The sequence below is a fragment of the Microplitis mediator genome, chromosome 6 (genome assembly GCF_029852145.1).
Source record: "Microplitis mediator isolate UGA2020A chromosome 6, iyMicMedi2.1, whole genome shotgun sequence".
In the NCBI taxonomy this organism is placed as follows: Eukaryota; Metazoa; Arthropoda; class Insecta; order Hymenoptera; family Braconidae; genus Microplitis; species Microplitis mediator.
The window spans coordinates 21,797,893-21,812,734 of NC_079974.1; the positions used below are offsets into that span (position 1 = coordinate 21,797,893).

The window sequence follows — 14,842 nt, forward strand, 5'->3', positions numbered from 1 at the left end:
ACATACTCTTGCGCGGTTTTGTCCTTCATCCAAGTTAACGCGAATGTAGTAGTAGTCAGAGCTTGGCAAAGGAGCTTGCACGCAGTCTGCCACCAGTTGCAGGCGCCGTGTGGCCGACGACACTCACCGACGTCGGTCTTTATATAAATATTACGCGGGCTTTAATTTAATAATGACCATTATAAATTTAAATAAATAAAACTTAATTATTTTTTTGATTTTCCCGATAAGAAGAAATAATAGGAAGTGGCGGCAAATTTATTTTAAATTATGGAGTGCAGATTTTTCGGGAGATCGTCACAAATTTAATTACGAAGAAATAGAAGAAGAAGAAGAAGAAGTTTGAATTCATGGACGTATGACAATACTTTGCCTCGAGGTTGTCACAGAGTTATAATCGGTGAGGAAATAGCAAGTGAATTACCCATCGAAAGTGCTATCAAGTTTCGTGATAAAGTTTAACGTGCAGTAGAGATAGAGTTTGCATATTATTCAGTTACGTTCAAGAAGAACAAGTAGAACGGGTACAAGTACAAGTTGAGAATTTGAATTCTGGGTAACTTGTAGCAAAATGGATGAAAAAGGTATAGATTTTTTTAACCCATTTAATTATTAAAGTCATTATTACGGAGAAGATTTTTGCCTTATTTTTGAAATTAGTTCAAATTTTTGATATTACGGGAAAAATATCGGTCTTAGTAAAAAAGTTTTCAAACAAAAGTTATAGAAAATTTAATTTTCTAAAAAAAATGTCTCTTATGATTTTTTTATACGATCAATATTTTCACCGTAATTTCAAAATTAAGATTCATAATGAATGATTCAAAATTTGGGGAATTATGAAAATGTTAATTTAAAAATTACGGCTTTCCTATTGGTCCTAAGAAAAAATTATAAGAGACATTTTTTTTAGAAAATTAAATTTCCTACAACTTTTGTTTAAAAAATTTTTTAATCAGATCAATATTTTCCCCGTAATATTAAAAATTTCACACCACTAATTATAAATTATTTTTGAATTAACGTAAAAATCCTGGCCCTAGTCATTATTTTTCAGAAAGCGATGAATTTAAAGTTTGTTTTGCGAAGACAAAAAGGAGGAGCGTAGAAAATAAATGTTCGAGAATAGTTTTTGTAATTAATTTTACGGGAACTATGCCTGTGATTATTCGCGAGCGCGATGGAGAATGAAGTTATTTATAAAAGATGAATATTAAATGCGTTTATGGATGTCGTTTATTCAGGAATCGTCGACGGAATTGCTATGAGAGACAGGGAATACATTTTAGCGGCTGCGAGGACGCTTTATATTTTGCTAAACACGTCGTACGTTACTCGCGACGGCCATTTATGTCGTTAACTGTCAAATACACGTGACTATTCAATTTGTTATGATTTTATCCAGCCACAGGAAATGACTTTTTTTGAGTTAATTTTATTTATGGCATCCATGTGTCGGTTTAAATATTTTCGCTGCTAAAAAATTTTACGTTTCTATTTTTTTTCGATTGTTTTATTATTCAAAAAGAAGCTTTTAAGTTAAAAAAATTTTCAAGCGGAAAAAATCAATTTTTTATTAATTATTCATTCAAAATTTTACTCGATCGTCACTAAATTAGAATATAATAATTTTTTTATAAATCGCAGACGTGGAATTATTTACTAGCGATAGACAGAAAAAATTTAACCTGTGACATTACGGAGGGAAATTTAAAATTTATAATTTTATAAAATTTTTATTTTGCTTAAAATTCAATGAAAAATTTTGTCTATTAATTTTAGCAAATAATTGCTCAGTATTTATTTTTATACTCGGGTTTAAAAAATAATTACAGTAATTTCTGTGTAATTTCAAAAAAAAATTTCCCGGGTAATTTGAAAAACTGAAATTATTGCCCAGTAAATTACGATTTCAAATAAATTTACAAAAAAAAATATCCCGCCCTTCGCATTTAATTAAAAACTAAACTTTCCAAAAAACCAAATTTCGACAGCTTAACTGATAATTAAAAAAAACCAAAGAACCAGACATTAGAGAACGAGTGATAACTCGAATCAGGATGCAAGATAGGACTGAGTTTTGTCCGCCCGAGGGAAAACTTCAGTACCCTTTTAGTGTAACGTGGCATCTTTTTCATCAACTCTCAGCACAAATTCACATCCACTCGGAATTACGATCCTCTGTAAAATAAAAGTTTCCGCGTAGTGTGTAAATGAGCCGGCTTTGAGATTAAAGTAATAGGGGACAAACATTAACGTACATCATGCCCGTGACAGTTGTTCTCTTGCCATTGTTTAGACCCGACTAACTGAAATCCTTTTCTCCCATTACCTACTTTTTACTTAATTTACATCCGTTCTCAATTAATCATTCAGTTCTCTGCTAAAAAATTTAAAAAATTATTAAATTATTTCGAGTATCCGAGTATTCAATTAAAATTTTTTATGCAAACTTAAAGTATTTTTTTTCATACTTTTATATATGTAAATATATCGTAAAAATTTGCATGTCAATAGAAAAGAAAAATCTTTAACAAGATAAAGTAAATAAATAAAATTAAGAGCGCAAATTATTGACATACGAAATAAAATTAATAAAGTTACAGGTCGACTATCATTCCCGATTGCTCTTGAACTAGAATTAAAAACAATTGACAATTGACCTCCTGTGTGTCTTACAATTGAGTAATAAAATCCGCTGGATAGCAATAGATCGGCATCGTTAAATAAATATTTTTTTTCTTACTATTTATTGATAAAAAAACCAATTATTGTAACTAAAGTCAATTTATTAAATAATTTAAGGCGATTAAATAAAAAAATTTATATGGTATAGATTTTTTTATCAGACTTAGACTATCGAAATAATTTTTTTCAATTTCTCTATGTCACACGAGCATTTAAAAAATATATATGATTGATAGCAAAGTATAAAAAATATTTTTTTGCCAGTGAAATAAATGAAAAATACTTATCTGGAGTATGATTTATCTTTATACATTTTTCTCGCAGTTTTTTTATGACCGCTATCGTTTTTTCACTCAATAATTTTTATAAGAAAAGCGGGGGTGAAATTTTCATGAAAATAAATTTATGACTGGCGTTTAAAAATTTTAATTTCAAATTAATTAGTTCGCAAAATTTTATAAAAAGAGAGAAAATCTGTCCATTTTGCCCCCGTGTTTAAATTTTTTTATCTTATCTTCTGATGTAAGGGAGCTCGGGGCAAAATGAGGCTCTGGGGAAAAATTACAAAATTTATTTATGGGGTAAATTGGTCACAGGTAATTTTAAAAAAATTTTGTAAACTATTTCCACATTCAGAAATTCCCAAGCTACCCCACGGTCTTTTAAATAAAAAATTTCGTAAATAAAATTCGTATTTTCCAAAGAAAAAATTTTTTTATCTTAGAAAAATATTAATATTTAGCCCCAGGGTTTCATATTTTTATTTCCGCAAACTTTCCTCTGCGGAAATTATACTTCCGTGTGTTGTTTCATACGCGGATATAACAGAGTCGTCACACTGGAAAATTTCCTCGTACGAAAGTTTGAAAAATAAACATTTAAAAGCCTTGAAGAAATGTACTCAGTCATAAAAAGGAATAAAAAATATAAAACTGCTAGCAATTTATCAGCATCTGTCTATCATAAAAGTGAAACTTCTTAAGTAAAGACAAAAATAAAAACTTTTATTTTTAGATAAGAAATATCTCCGTTACAAAAATAATAAAAAATATATATTTTAATTGTTTTAATTTGATCATAACAATAAGTGCATTATTTTTCTATTATTATACAGCAGTGCGCTGAAAATATATCACAAAAGTTGGTTTATTTTTGCCACTGCAGTGTCTAATTTTACTGAGTGTGCTCTTTACGATTTTAATTTTACATTCATGACATTTTGTTTAATTTATTTGTCGTTAAAATTTATAATTTTTCATTCATACATTTATTATTTATTACCTACATTACATACATTTATTAACCCAAAAATTACAGTGTCTAGAAAACTAGATTATAATGATTGTCAAATTAACCCGTTAAATTTACACGCATTGTCCCGAACGTTACGACCTCAGTGATAATATGCGCGTAAACAAATTACGATTTAAATCCATTGTCGAGGATATTAACGGATGGAATACACGGATCCCGTTAAATAACTAATAAATGTATGACTATTCGCTATAAAGATTTATATTTAATGTTATTTAATATTCACAATAATGCATTTGTTCAACCGTATTAACTTTCAGTTAAATAATTATTCTCATTCATATTAATTTATATTTGGCTATTAAATATTAATAGTCATCCGCGCTCAAAATTTGACTGGATTTTTTTTAGTATATATTTTAATCTGTTTAATTTGTGAGGGAAAATATTTATATATTGGTTCTGTAAATAATTTAATTAAAAATCTATTAAATTTTTTAAAAATATGTAACAGCTGTCGTTTATATTGGAAGTTTGCCCAAGAATATCATTACTCACTAACATTGATATATATATATATATTTTGTGTGTCATCTTCTGGAAAAAATCATAGACTGTAGAGATTTATTTACGGCTGCTTGTAGTATAATACTTAAATGTAAACTACTTAAAACACGTTTATATATTTATATATATATATATAAATTTTTTTTAAATACTAGAATAAATTTTAAATCTAAATCACCATTAGGTTGGGATTCAAAATTGATTTTACTCCTCATAAAATTACGATAAAGTGATAGGAAGACCATGGGACAGTTTTCCGTATTTCCCATGACCTTGGTGGACCGTATACTCCACCGTTCATATATTTTACGACTCAGTAATTGATATTTTTAAATATTAGAATTAATTTTAAATCTAAATCACCATTAGGCTGGGATTCAAAATTGATTTTACTCCTCTTAAAATCACCATAAAGTAATCGGAAGACCATGGGACAGTTTCCCGTATTTCCCATGACCTTGGTGGACCGTTTACTTCACCGTTCATATATCTTACGACTTAGTAATTGATATTTTTAAATATTAGAATAAATTTCAAATCTAAATCACTATTAGGCTAGGATTCAAAATTGATTTTTACTCCACTTAAAATCACCATAAAGTAATCGGAAGACCATGGGACAGTTTCCCGTATTTCCCATGACCTTGGTGGACCGTTTACTCCACCGTTCATATATCTTACGACTTAGTAATTGATATTTTTAAATATTAGAATAAATTTTAAATCTAAATCACCATTAGGTAGGGATTCAAAATTGATTTTGCTCCACTTAAAATCACCATAAAGTAATCGGAAGACCATGGGACAGTTTTCCGTATTTCCCATGACCGTCATAACTTCTGATAAAATATGTAATACAAATTTTTTCGGAAGATTTTCATCATTCAAGTGACATAATTATTCAAAACGTGATTAGAAAAGTAAAGTCGCTTAGTACTGCCCACCTTAAAAGTTTTAAAATGTCACATAATTTTAAAACATCTGTCATACAAAAGTATAGAAATATATATATAATATAAAAACATTATCCGCTGTAATTTTGATTTTACAAAAAACTTTTCACGACAATTTTGTAGAGAATTAAATGGCCTACAAAAAAGGTGTCATTGAAGAATTTGATAAATTCAAAATTTAAAAAGTTACCGCCATTAAAAAAAGAAACTGAATGATCAAATTACTGGAATATGAATCAATTAAAATAAATACTTATAAAAATTTTTTTTTTTAATTTGACTATTACTCAAATTCCAATCAACAAGTGTTTTGCCCAGAGTTCAGCGATTGGCGGTTAATACTTTCATTTGAATTCAAATTTAAAAAATAAATGACAGTTCCAAAAGTTTGATAATACAAAAAAGTCATAAGTTATGCGAGCAATAAACAAATAATGTGTAAGGTTCTCACTACACCACGAAACGTCAGCTCTAACAGAGTCAACTAGTACCCAAGTACTATTTATCTTGTTAATTAACCCGAAACTCGGAAGTTTAACGGTTAGATAATGGCCCATGCGGACGGAATGAGTGTGATTGCGCTCTTCATTAATGTGTTCCGCACTTTGATAAATTATTAGCAAATGACTTTAATTTATTTCACTAATGTTCACCAGATACTATTTAAATTAACCATTTGCCAGTAGCAGTAATTGAAGACTATAACCTTCCCCAAGTGCTCAATAATTCAAACATATTCTCTCTCCAAAAACATCTAGTCCATAGTTTTAGCTGAGCATTTTCGGCTTAAGCATAATATTTAATAATTTTTAAAAGCTTTTTTCCCATAATAATGATAACATTACGTCGTAGGCGATGCTGCAGACACTTCAAGGGAAGAAACGAGTGTCGAGGAGTTACAAGAATTACCGGATAGATACGAGGGTAAAGTAACAGCTTCTCTATACACGAGTACACTCTTCGTAGCTGCTGTGGCTTCACTCATCGCACTCATCGCCTTGTGTGTTTTGCACTCCCACGTAAGTTCATTCATATGATCTTCAATTTATATACTTCATACTTCATATTACCTTATATTTTATAAGGGCTTTGAAAAATAAAATTTTTCAAGACTTAATCAACGGAAATATGAATACGTTTTTTTTTAATGGAAGATAAGAGACCCAGTACCCGATCGGGAACTAAGACTCCGATCAAAAAATTTATATGGGAATCCAGCCTAGATCAACATGGCGTTTTTGGATGAATTCCCATATGGTTTTCTATAGGAATATTAATCTGTTCTTTTATTCATGTCGCGTATCAATAGACGAGACATAGAAATCGATACCTCGAATTCTATAGAAGTTACTTATAGAAACCCAGATTCTATGGGAATTATATGGGAACCCAGGTATCCACAGTTTCATATGTGGATTTCTCATATGGGGATTTAAATAGGGGAGGGTGGGGCAGAGCGGCCCCCCTAAGCCAATTATTACTTTTTGTGGCTTTCAACCATAAGATCACTTTACTTTTGTCCTATTTCGAACAAATTTATGGAAATTTTGCCAAAATTCTGAAAAAACAAAATTTTTTTTGTGGGGCAGAGCGGCCCCCCTCCAAAAAATGATAAAAAATTTTTTTTTTTCGTTTTTTTTTTTTTTTTAAAATTGTTTTCATCATTAAGAATGTATTTCTTTCTCTTGACAACTATTTTTGGTTTTATATTACTCGAAAAAAATTTTTTAAGGTGTAATAATTCGTTCACTCTCGATTACCTTAATTACTAATTGTTATTTAATAAAAAAAAAAAAACAATTCTATAGTTTTACTTTATTTCAAAAATTTATCAACTAAAAAAAAAAATTTTCTTTTTATAAATTTTTAGTGACCAAATTTGGCTCTTATATAGAGAAACGGCCGAAAAATTGAAAAAATAATTTTTTCGGAAGTTTCGGCTGCTCCATTTTGCCCCAGGTGTTATGCCCTAGGGCTAGAAATGTGGAATTATAATGATTTTTTTTTAATTTGACGATAAAAATATTAAAAAATCATTTTTTCAAAATTTTGGGCTTGTTCATTTTGCCCCAAATGTTATGCGTAGAGGTAAAAATGCGCAAACATATCGGATTTATAGTAATTAGTCGAAAAAAAAAAAATTTTTTTTTTATCAAAATTTGAGGGGGACCGCTCTGCCCCACCCTCCCCTACCCATGGATTTTTTATATATAAATCCATATATTCCTATATTAATTCTTATGGATTCTTGCCTAAATCCATGGGAGAGACGCGGTCTCTCCTACTTTTCTATGTGGATTCCTATGAGTTTCCATGCAATCCCACGGATTTTTGTGACAGAGACCCAAATTTTACTAAATATATCTACAAATACTTGAAGTGATCGAGTACTAGTTCCCTGATCGGGTACTGGGTCTTCTATTTTACAGAGAAATATTTGATAAAATGAAATTATTATTTTTGGAAATGAACTCGGGACGAAATGCGCAGAGGAGATGAAGTAGAGCTTTTTGCCGGCGTCGGTTCACACAATTAAGCTTGAGTAACCTTCTGTATATAATGCTCTGATTAATATACAACGGTACGCAAATATAACGCTAGTAGTACTCGACAAATAAAGCGAAACTATGAACACGACACTGGAAACACTAGAGCAAGTGGGTTATATAGAAGACAGGTGCCGCCAGCGATTTAAACTAAATCTCGTAATCCCTTTTCAAAATATTACCTATAATGTACTAGTTAAATAATACATTTTAATGCGTGGGTGCTGCTACATGCAGCCGGAAAATAAAGATACGGGAATTTAATGCTAGAACTTGGGAAGAAATAGTGTAGATTTTTTTCGGTCTAATTTCGGTCATTATTGAGATTTATTTTGACTGAGGCCAAAAAAAAGCAAATTATTAAATAAAAAATTAAAACTTCTTATTTTAAGGAAATTTTGGAATCTTATTTTTAAAAAATGAAATTTATGTGAATTTGAGATCTCATTTTTTCACGATTCAGATCAATGGAAATTTTTGTAGACCAAAATTAAAAAAGTAAAATTTCCGAGGATTAAAAAGTAAACGAATTTTTTTGGTAAAATAAAAATTCCCGTAAAAATAAAACGATACTGAAGTTACCAGACGTCTAATAATTTTTGGATTTTTTTTTAGATGATAAACTATAAAAAAAAAAATATTTGAAAAAATTGCACCTGTAGTTTTTCAAATTTTCTACGTGGATATTTTTAGTTTTTTTTTTGTAATTGATTTTTTGAAACAAAAAATCCGAAAATTACTAATCTTCTGCTAACTTCAGGATCATAAAATAAAATAAAAAATTTTGAATTTAATTAATGATCCTGAAGTTAGCAGACATTTAAAAATTTTTGAATTTTCGTATTTCAACAAATCAATTGTGAAAAAATAAAATAAAAATATGCACGTGTAGAAAATTTAAAAAACTACAGGTGCAATTTTTTCAAAAAATTTTTTTTTTTCGGTTTATCGTCGAAAAAAAAATCCAAAAATTATTAGACGTCTGCTAACTTCAGTATCATTTTAATTAAAATATTAAATAATTTAATACATGACACAGTTTCAAATGATATCGAGACTAAAGTCTGCAGTTCTGATTATTTCCCTTTTATACCAAAGGAGAAAGAGAGAAAGGGAAAGAGAAAGAGAGAAAAGAGAGTACCTATTATTTATGATATGTAACAATGAACTGTAGCTTTTTATTCGACATTCATTGAGGATAAAGAGATATATTCAGGTTCTGCTTGAGCATAAATATAACGAGGCGACGGTCGTGTCTTCCAAGGCTAGGGCTAGTAGGCTAACTAGACATCGATATTTTATTTCGTTAATATCAGAATAATCTTGTAGCCGCACATCAAACGAACTTGTAAACTACAAACGATTAATTACCTGCAGGCTCTTGGCGGTAAAAATAAAATGTGGTTTTGCATTGTTATATATCTGTAATATAATTATTATTCTGAATACTCAAATTCAGACGGAGGAATTATTTCGGGCATAAGTAAATGATCTATCATATGTTGGATGCTGCGTATTATTAAATTATCTTGCATTAATATTATAAAAGCTGTGGGATAAACTCTCAAACCAGAAACATAGTTACACATATTGCGTTACTCAAAATCAAACAGCCAAAGCTTCTACTATACGTAATTTAATGTTAACTCGATGCTCTACAACTTTATGATTTCGGAGACCGATATTGTAGTCTAATATTGGATCGGGTTTAAGTTCGCTAAGTGTTCTTTGTTGCATATTAATGTCAAACAAACATTTGGTAATATTATTGTCCTGTTTTTTAAATAAATTATCTATTGAAAAATTTCAATGCCAAATCCTGTGAGTTTTCGGTGAGAAAAATATTATGATACTGAAATCAGCCAACGTCTAATAATTTTTGGATTTTTAAAAAAACGATAAATTGTAAAAAAAAAAAATGCACTTGTAGTCTTTTAAATTTTCTACATGTGCATGTTTTTAGTTTTTTTATTTCTTCAAATTTAATTGTTGAAAAAAAAATCCAAAAATTTTGAGTTGTCTGCTAACTTCAGTATCGTAAAAATATTTCATATTTTTATTATAGAAAAATTTGTGTTTATTGAGTTCTAATAATTTTTTTTTTATTAGTAGAATATGAATAAAAAAATTATGATTTTTAAAAAATGCAAAGCAGAGATTAACAGGTTTTTAGTTTAAAAGCTATATGACGTAAATAAAAAAAATTACAAGTATATGAATTTTTTTTTATTGATTCACATATGCGTGGATTTAAAGATAGTTATGAAAAAAATATATATATAAGGTCTGGTGTTATAGCCCTCAATTGTAATTTTAAAAAGTCGCCTAATTTTTAAAAATTTTCCAGAAATAAAAAAAAATAATGATACTGGAGTTTTATAATTTTTGAATTTTTTTTTCAATGATAAATTACAAAAAAAAAATATTTTAAAAAATTGCACATGTAGCTTTTTTAATTTTCAACATGTGCATTTTTTAATTTTTTTTTTTAAGTAGTTGATTTGTTGAAAAAAATATATAAAGTTTTCTATCGCCTGTTAACTATGATATGATACTGAAGTTAGCAGGAGTCTAATAAATTTTGAATTTTTTTTTAAACGATAAACTGCAAAAAAAAATATTTGAAAAAATTGCACCTGTAGTTTTTTAAATTTTCTACATGTGCGTATTTTTAGTTTTTTTTTTTTTTTTTTGTAATTGGCTTGAAAAAAAAATCCAAAAATTACTAATTGTCTGCTAACTTCAGGATCATAACTATGATACTGAAGTTAGCTGACGTCTAATAATTGTTTGATTTTATTTTAGACAGTAAATTATAAAAAAAATGAAATTTGAAAAAATTGCACCTGTAGTCTTTTAAATTTTCTACATATGCATATTTTTAGTTTTTTTTTTTTCTTCAAATTTAATTATTAAAAAAAAAATCCAAAAATTTTTGTCTGCCAACTTCAGGATCGTTGTTAACTTCAGTATCTTGAAAAAAACTTCAGATTTTCAAATTATCAATTTTTTTAGTGAGACCTTTTTTGTAGGCCATTTTATTTTCTAAAAATTTCCCTTTGCCTTTTTTATGTAATCTCAGAATTTTCGGAATATATATAAATTTTTGTATTAAAAAATTGTGAGCAGACGTTAAAAATTTAAATTGAGGGATTAAAATTTTTAAAAAAATTCCATACATGACAAACTAAAGAATAAAAAAATTTTCAGAGTCCAAATGGTGTCGTACTACAAATATCAATTATAACGATAATGTTAGTGTCGTCATTAAGCTTCTTAGTGGTATTGCAATTTCCCATAATACTGACATCATCTCGTGCGCGTTTTATCATCGGGCTGTCAGCCTCTTTGGTCTTGGGAATGGCAGTTTTAGTTCTCGGCGGGCCATTGCCGCTCTTCATCACTGTCCTCGCGATAATTGCAATCTTGCCGGGTATCAACAACAATCAGCAGCCAAGTATCATCGCTTTTGTCCTCACCGGCTCCCACATTACACGGGGTATAATAATGTGCGCCATCAGCGATCCAGTCGACTCTGACGCTTACTACCAGGTAAATATACTAAACTTCATTTACTACTTTTACTCCCGCTTATTTTTTTCCAATAATGTCCAGCCCGCTGTCAGTGCTCTGCAACTCTCGACAATAGATCGACGTTTTTTTTTATTCACTTGCTATTACAATATTTTTCCTCTATACTTTTTTAAAATCTAGGTTGCCGCGGACGGAGTGCTGCTACTTTCCGCCTGTCTCGCTGGTATTTATTACAGAAATTTAACGGCCCAAGCTCACAGGCAAACATTTTCAGGGACTAAAACAGTTATTGAGTCACGAATTAAACTCGAATGTGAGAGAGAACAACAGGAACAATTATTACTGAGTGTAATACCTGCTTACATTGCCGCTGAGGTAAATATTTTTATCTATTTATACAATTAAAAAAGAAAAGATAAAACTCTCAACACGGAAAGAAAATTATGGGAAGTTTTGCTATGCATTATGGGAATGGTTCCCATAATGGTATGGGAATAGTACCTATACTACTATAGGGATGGTTCCCATATATTATGGGAACCATTCCTATAATAGTATGAGAATAGTTCCCATACCATTATGGGAATGGTTCCCATAATGATATGGGAACCATCCCTATAATATCATAAATTTTTTTTTTTGCACAATAGTGTAGAAATTTCCCAAAATTTGAATTTTCTTGAATGTTTTGTGCTGACAAAAAATTCTTGTTAAAAATTTTAATGTTTTTTTGCCAAATACGATTTTTTTTTTCAATGTTTGAATTTTTGTTTTTATGTTTAATAATATTTCTGTGTATTGTAGAAGTGATTACCAGACTTTTCTTTAAATTAATTTTTTCATGATAATATGGGAACCCTTCCCATAACATTATAGGAATGGTTCCTATAATAGTATGGGAACTATTCCCATAATATTATGGGAATGATTCCCATAATGGTATAGGAATCATTCCAATTGCATTATGGGAATCATTCCCATAATATTATGGGAATAGTTCCCATACTATTATAGGAACCATTCCCATAAATTATAGGAATGATTCCCATAATATTATAGAAAGTATTCCTATAAATAATAGGAACCATTCCTATAATTATAGGAATCATTCCTATAGTGTTATGGGTATCATTCCCATAATTATAGGAACTATTCCTATAATTATGGGAAACATTCCTATAATTATAGGAACCGCTCCCATAATTTATGGCCGTAATTCCTATGATGGTATAGGAAAAAATTTCACAAAATTATGGAAACCGCTGCCATAATTTTCTTTCCGTGAAGTGCTCAATAAAAAAAAATTTTATTATTCAGTGAATATTTGAATTTAAATTTCATTATTCAAATAATCGATCTGTGAATTAAAAAAGTCACGTCTCGTTATACAACTAGAACTTTTCATTTTTATACGCGTCTTCAAAGCAAATTCAAAGAACTTTATTATTCTCCTTCTTTAGCTTCTTATGAACTCTCACTTTACCTTTCACACATAATTCAATTGCGCGGGTCTCGTTAGTGCGAGAATAAGAACGCGGGTATAATAAAAAAATCTGTAAAGAAAAAAAACGGCAAATGACAACTAAGTGACGCGAATGATTGATATTAAATAGAGAGCGTGATTGTCAGGTACTTAGAAAATCCGCTAAGCTATCGAGTATCCAAAGATTTAATTTTTTTTTTTACTTTCTTTTCATCTATAAATTAAAATGTTAACTTTTGTGACACGTTAAATCTTTGCATTTATTTTTTTCTTGTACTAAATCCATTGAAAAATCAACTCACGTACAATCGTTATTTCCGAGATTTCTTTTTTTATTATTATTATTTTTTTTCGCAATTAATTCGAGGCTTTGCGCGCCAGATTTAAATCCGCTATTTATTAAGTCTTTTTATTTGAATTATTAATTAATAAATATCAAGTCTGAGTTCCTTTTACCGACTATTTATTGAAAAAAAAAATTTATAAGACACAAAAACCCGTCATTAGTACGATGGCTACAAAACTGCTGTCCCGAAAGCTTAAACCTTTTTTTTTATCCTTCTCTATTCTATTGGAGGTCCCCTTCCATTGATGTCATGTTAAACAACCTCTAATGACCCAATCACGAAAAAAGATTTGGGATAAAGGGAGACATTAATCTCTGGACAGTAATTTCGGAAGAACATCTTGGTAGTGGCCAGAGTAACTTGTAATGACTTGTAGCGCCGTTAAATTATTCAAGGAACAAGTTCACGAACTAGGGACTTAATCCTGATCAGTAGATCTAATAATGACGGTACTGATGAATTAAAAATAATTTGGGAATTAAAATAAATAATTTACGTATTAATTTTGACAATTGGAAATTTAGCGGGGAAATTCTGATACTAAAGAATGATACTGAAGTTAGCGGACAGTTATCAATTTTTGAATTTTTATTCCACAAATTGATTGAAAAAAAAAAAAAATCTAAAAATATGCACATGTAAAAAATTAAAAAAACTACAGGTGCAATTTTTTAAATACTTTTATTTTTTATAATCTGTCATTTTTAAAAAATTCAAAAATTTTCAGACGGCGGCGAACTTCAGAGTCATTACTAAAGATGATACTGAAGTTAGCAGACGTCTAATAATTTTTGGATTTTTTTTTTAGACGATAGAACATAAAAAAAAAATATTTGAAAAAATTGCTCCTGCAGTTTTCTAAATTTTCTACATGTGCATATTTTTATTTTATTTTTTTACAATTGATTTGTTGAAATATGAAAATTCAAAAATTTTTAAATGTCTGCTAACTTCAGGATCATGAAATTTGATAGGATACTGAAGTTAGCCGACGTCCAATAATTTTTGGATTTTTTTTTAAACAATAAATTATTTTTAAAAAAATATTTGAAAAAATTGCACCCATAGTTTTTTAAATTTTCTACATGTGCATATTTTTATTTTTATTTTTTTAAAAAATTAATTCGTTCAAACAGAAATTCGAAAATTTTCAACTGTCTGCTAACTTCAGGATCATAATTTGATACTGAAGTTAGCCGACGTCTAATAATTTTTGGATTATTTTTAAAAATGATAAATTATAAAAAAAAAATATTTGGAAAAATTGCACCTGTAGTTTTTAAAATTTTCTAAATGTGCATTTTTTTAGTTTTTTTTTTTTTTGGCATTTGATTTGCTGAAAAAAAAAATCTGAAAATTGTCTGTCAATTTCAGGATGATGTGAAATTAATTATTAATTAAATTAATTAATTACTTATTTATTTTATAGACAATTTTTTTCAACTAAAATATGAGACAATAAATTAAAAT

At 28.9% G+C, this 14,842-nt stretch overlaps 1 protein-coding gene across 1 annotated transcript in view; it reads left to right on the forward strand.

Moving 5' to 3' along the window:
- The first annotated feature begins 65 nt into the window (after window positions 1-65).
- The window catches only part of LOC130669591 (adenylate cyclase type 2), a 29,792-nt gene continuing 15,015 nt past the window's right edge, over window positions 66-14,842 (forward strand). Inside the window, exons 1-4 of the mRNA XM_057472574.1 lie at window positions 66-584; window positions 6,315-6,481; window positions 11,219-11,560; window positions 11,723-11,917. Coding sequence (XP_057328557.1) covers window positions 572-584; window positions 6,315-6,481; window positions 11,219-11,560; window positions 11,723-11,917 — 717 coding nt within the window. The 5' untranslated portion in view covers window positions 66-571. The remainder of the gene's footprint in view (window positions 585-6,314; window positions 6,482-11,218; window positions 11,561-11,722; window positions 11,918-14,842) is intronic.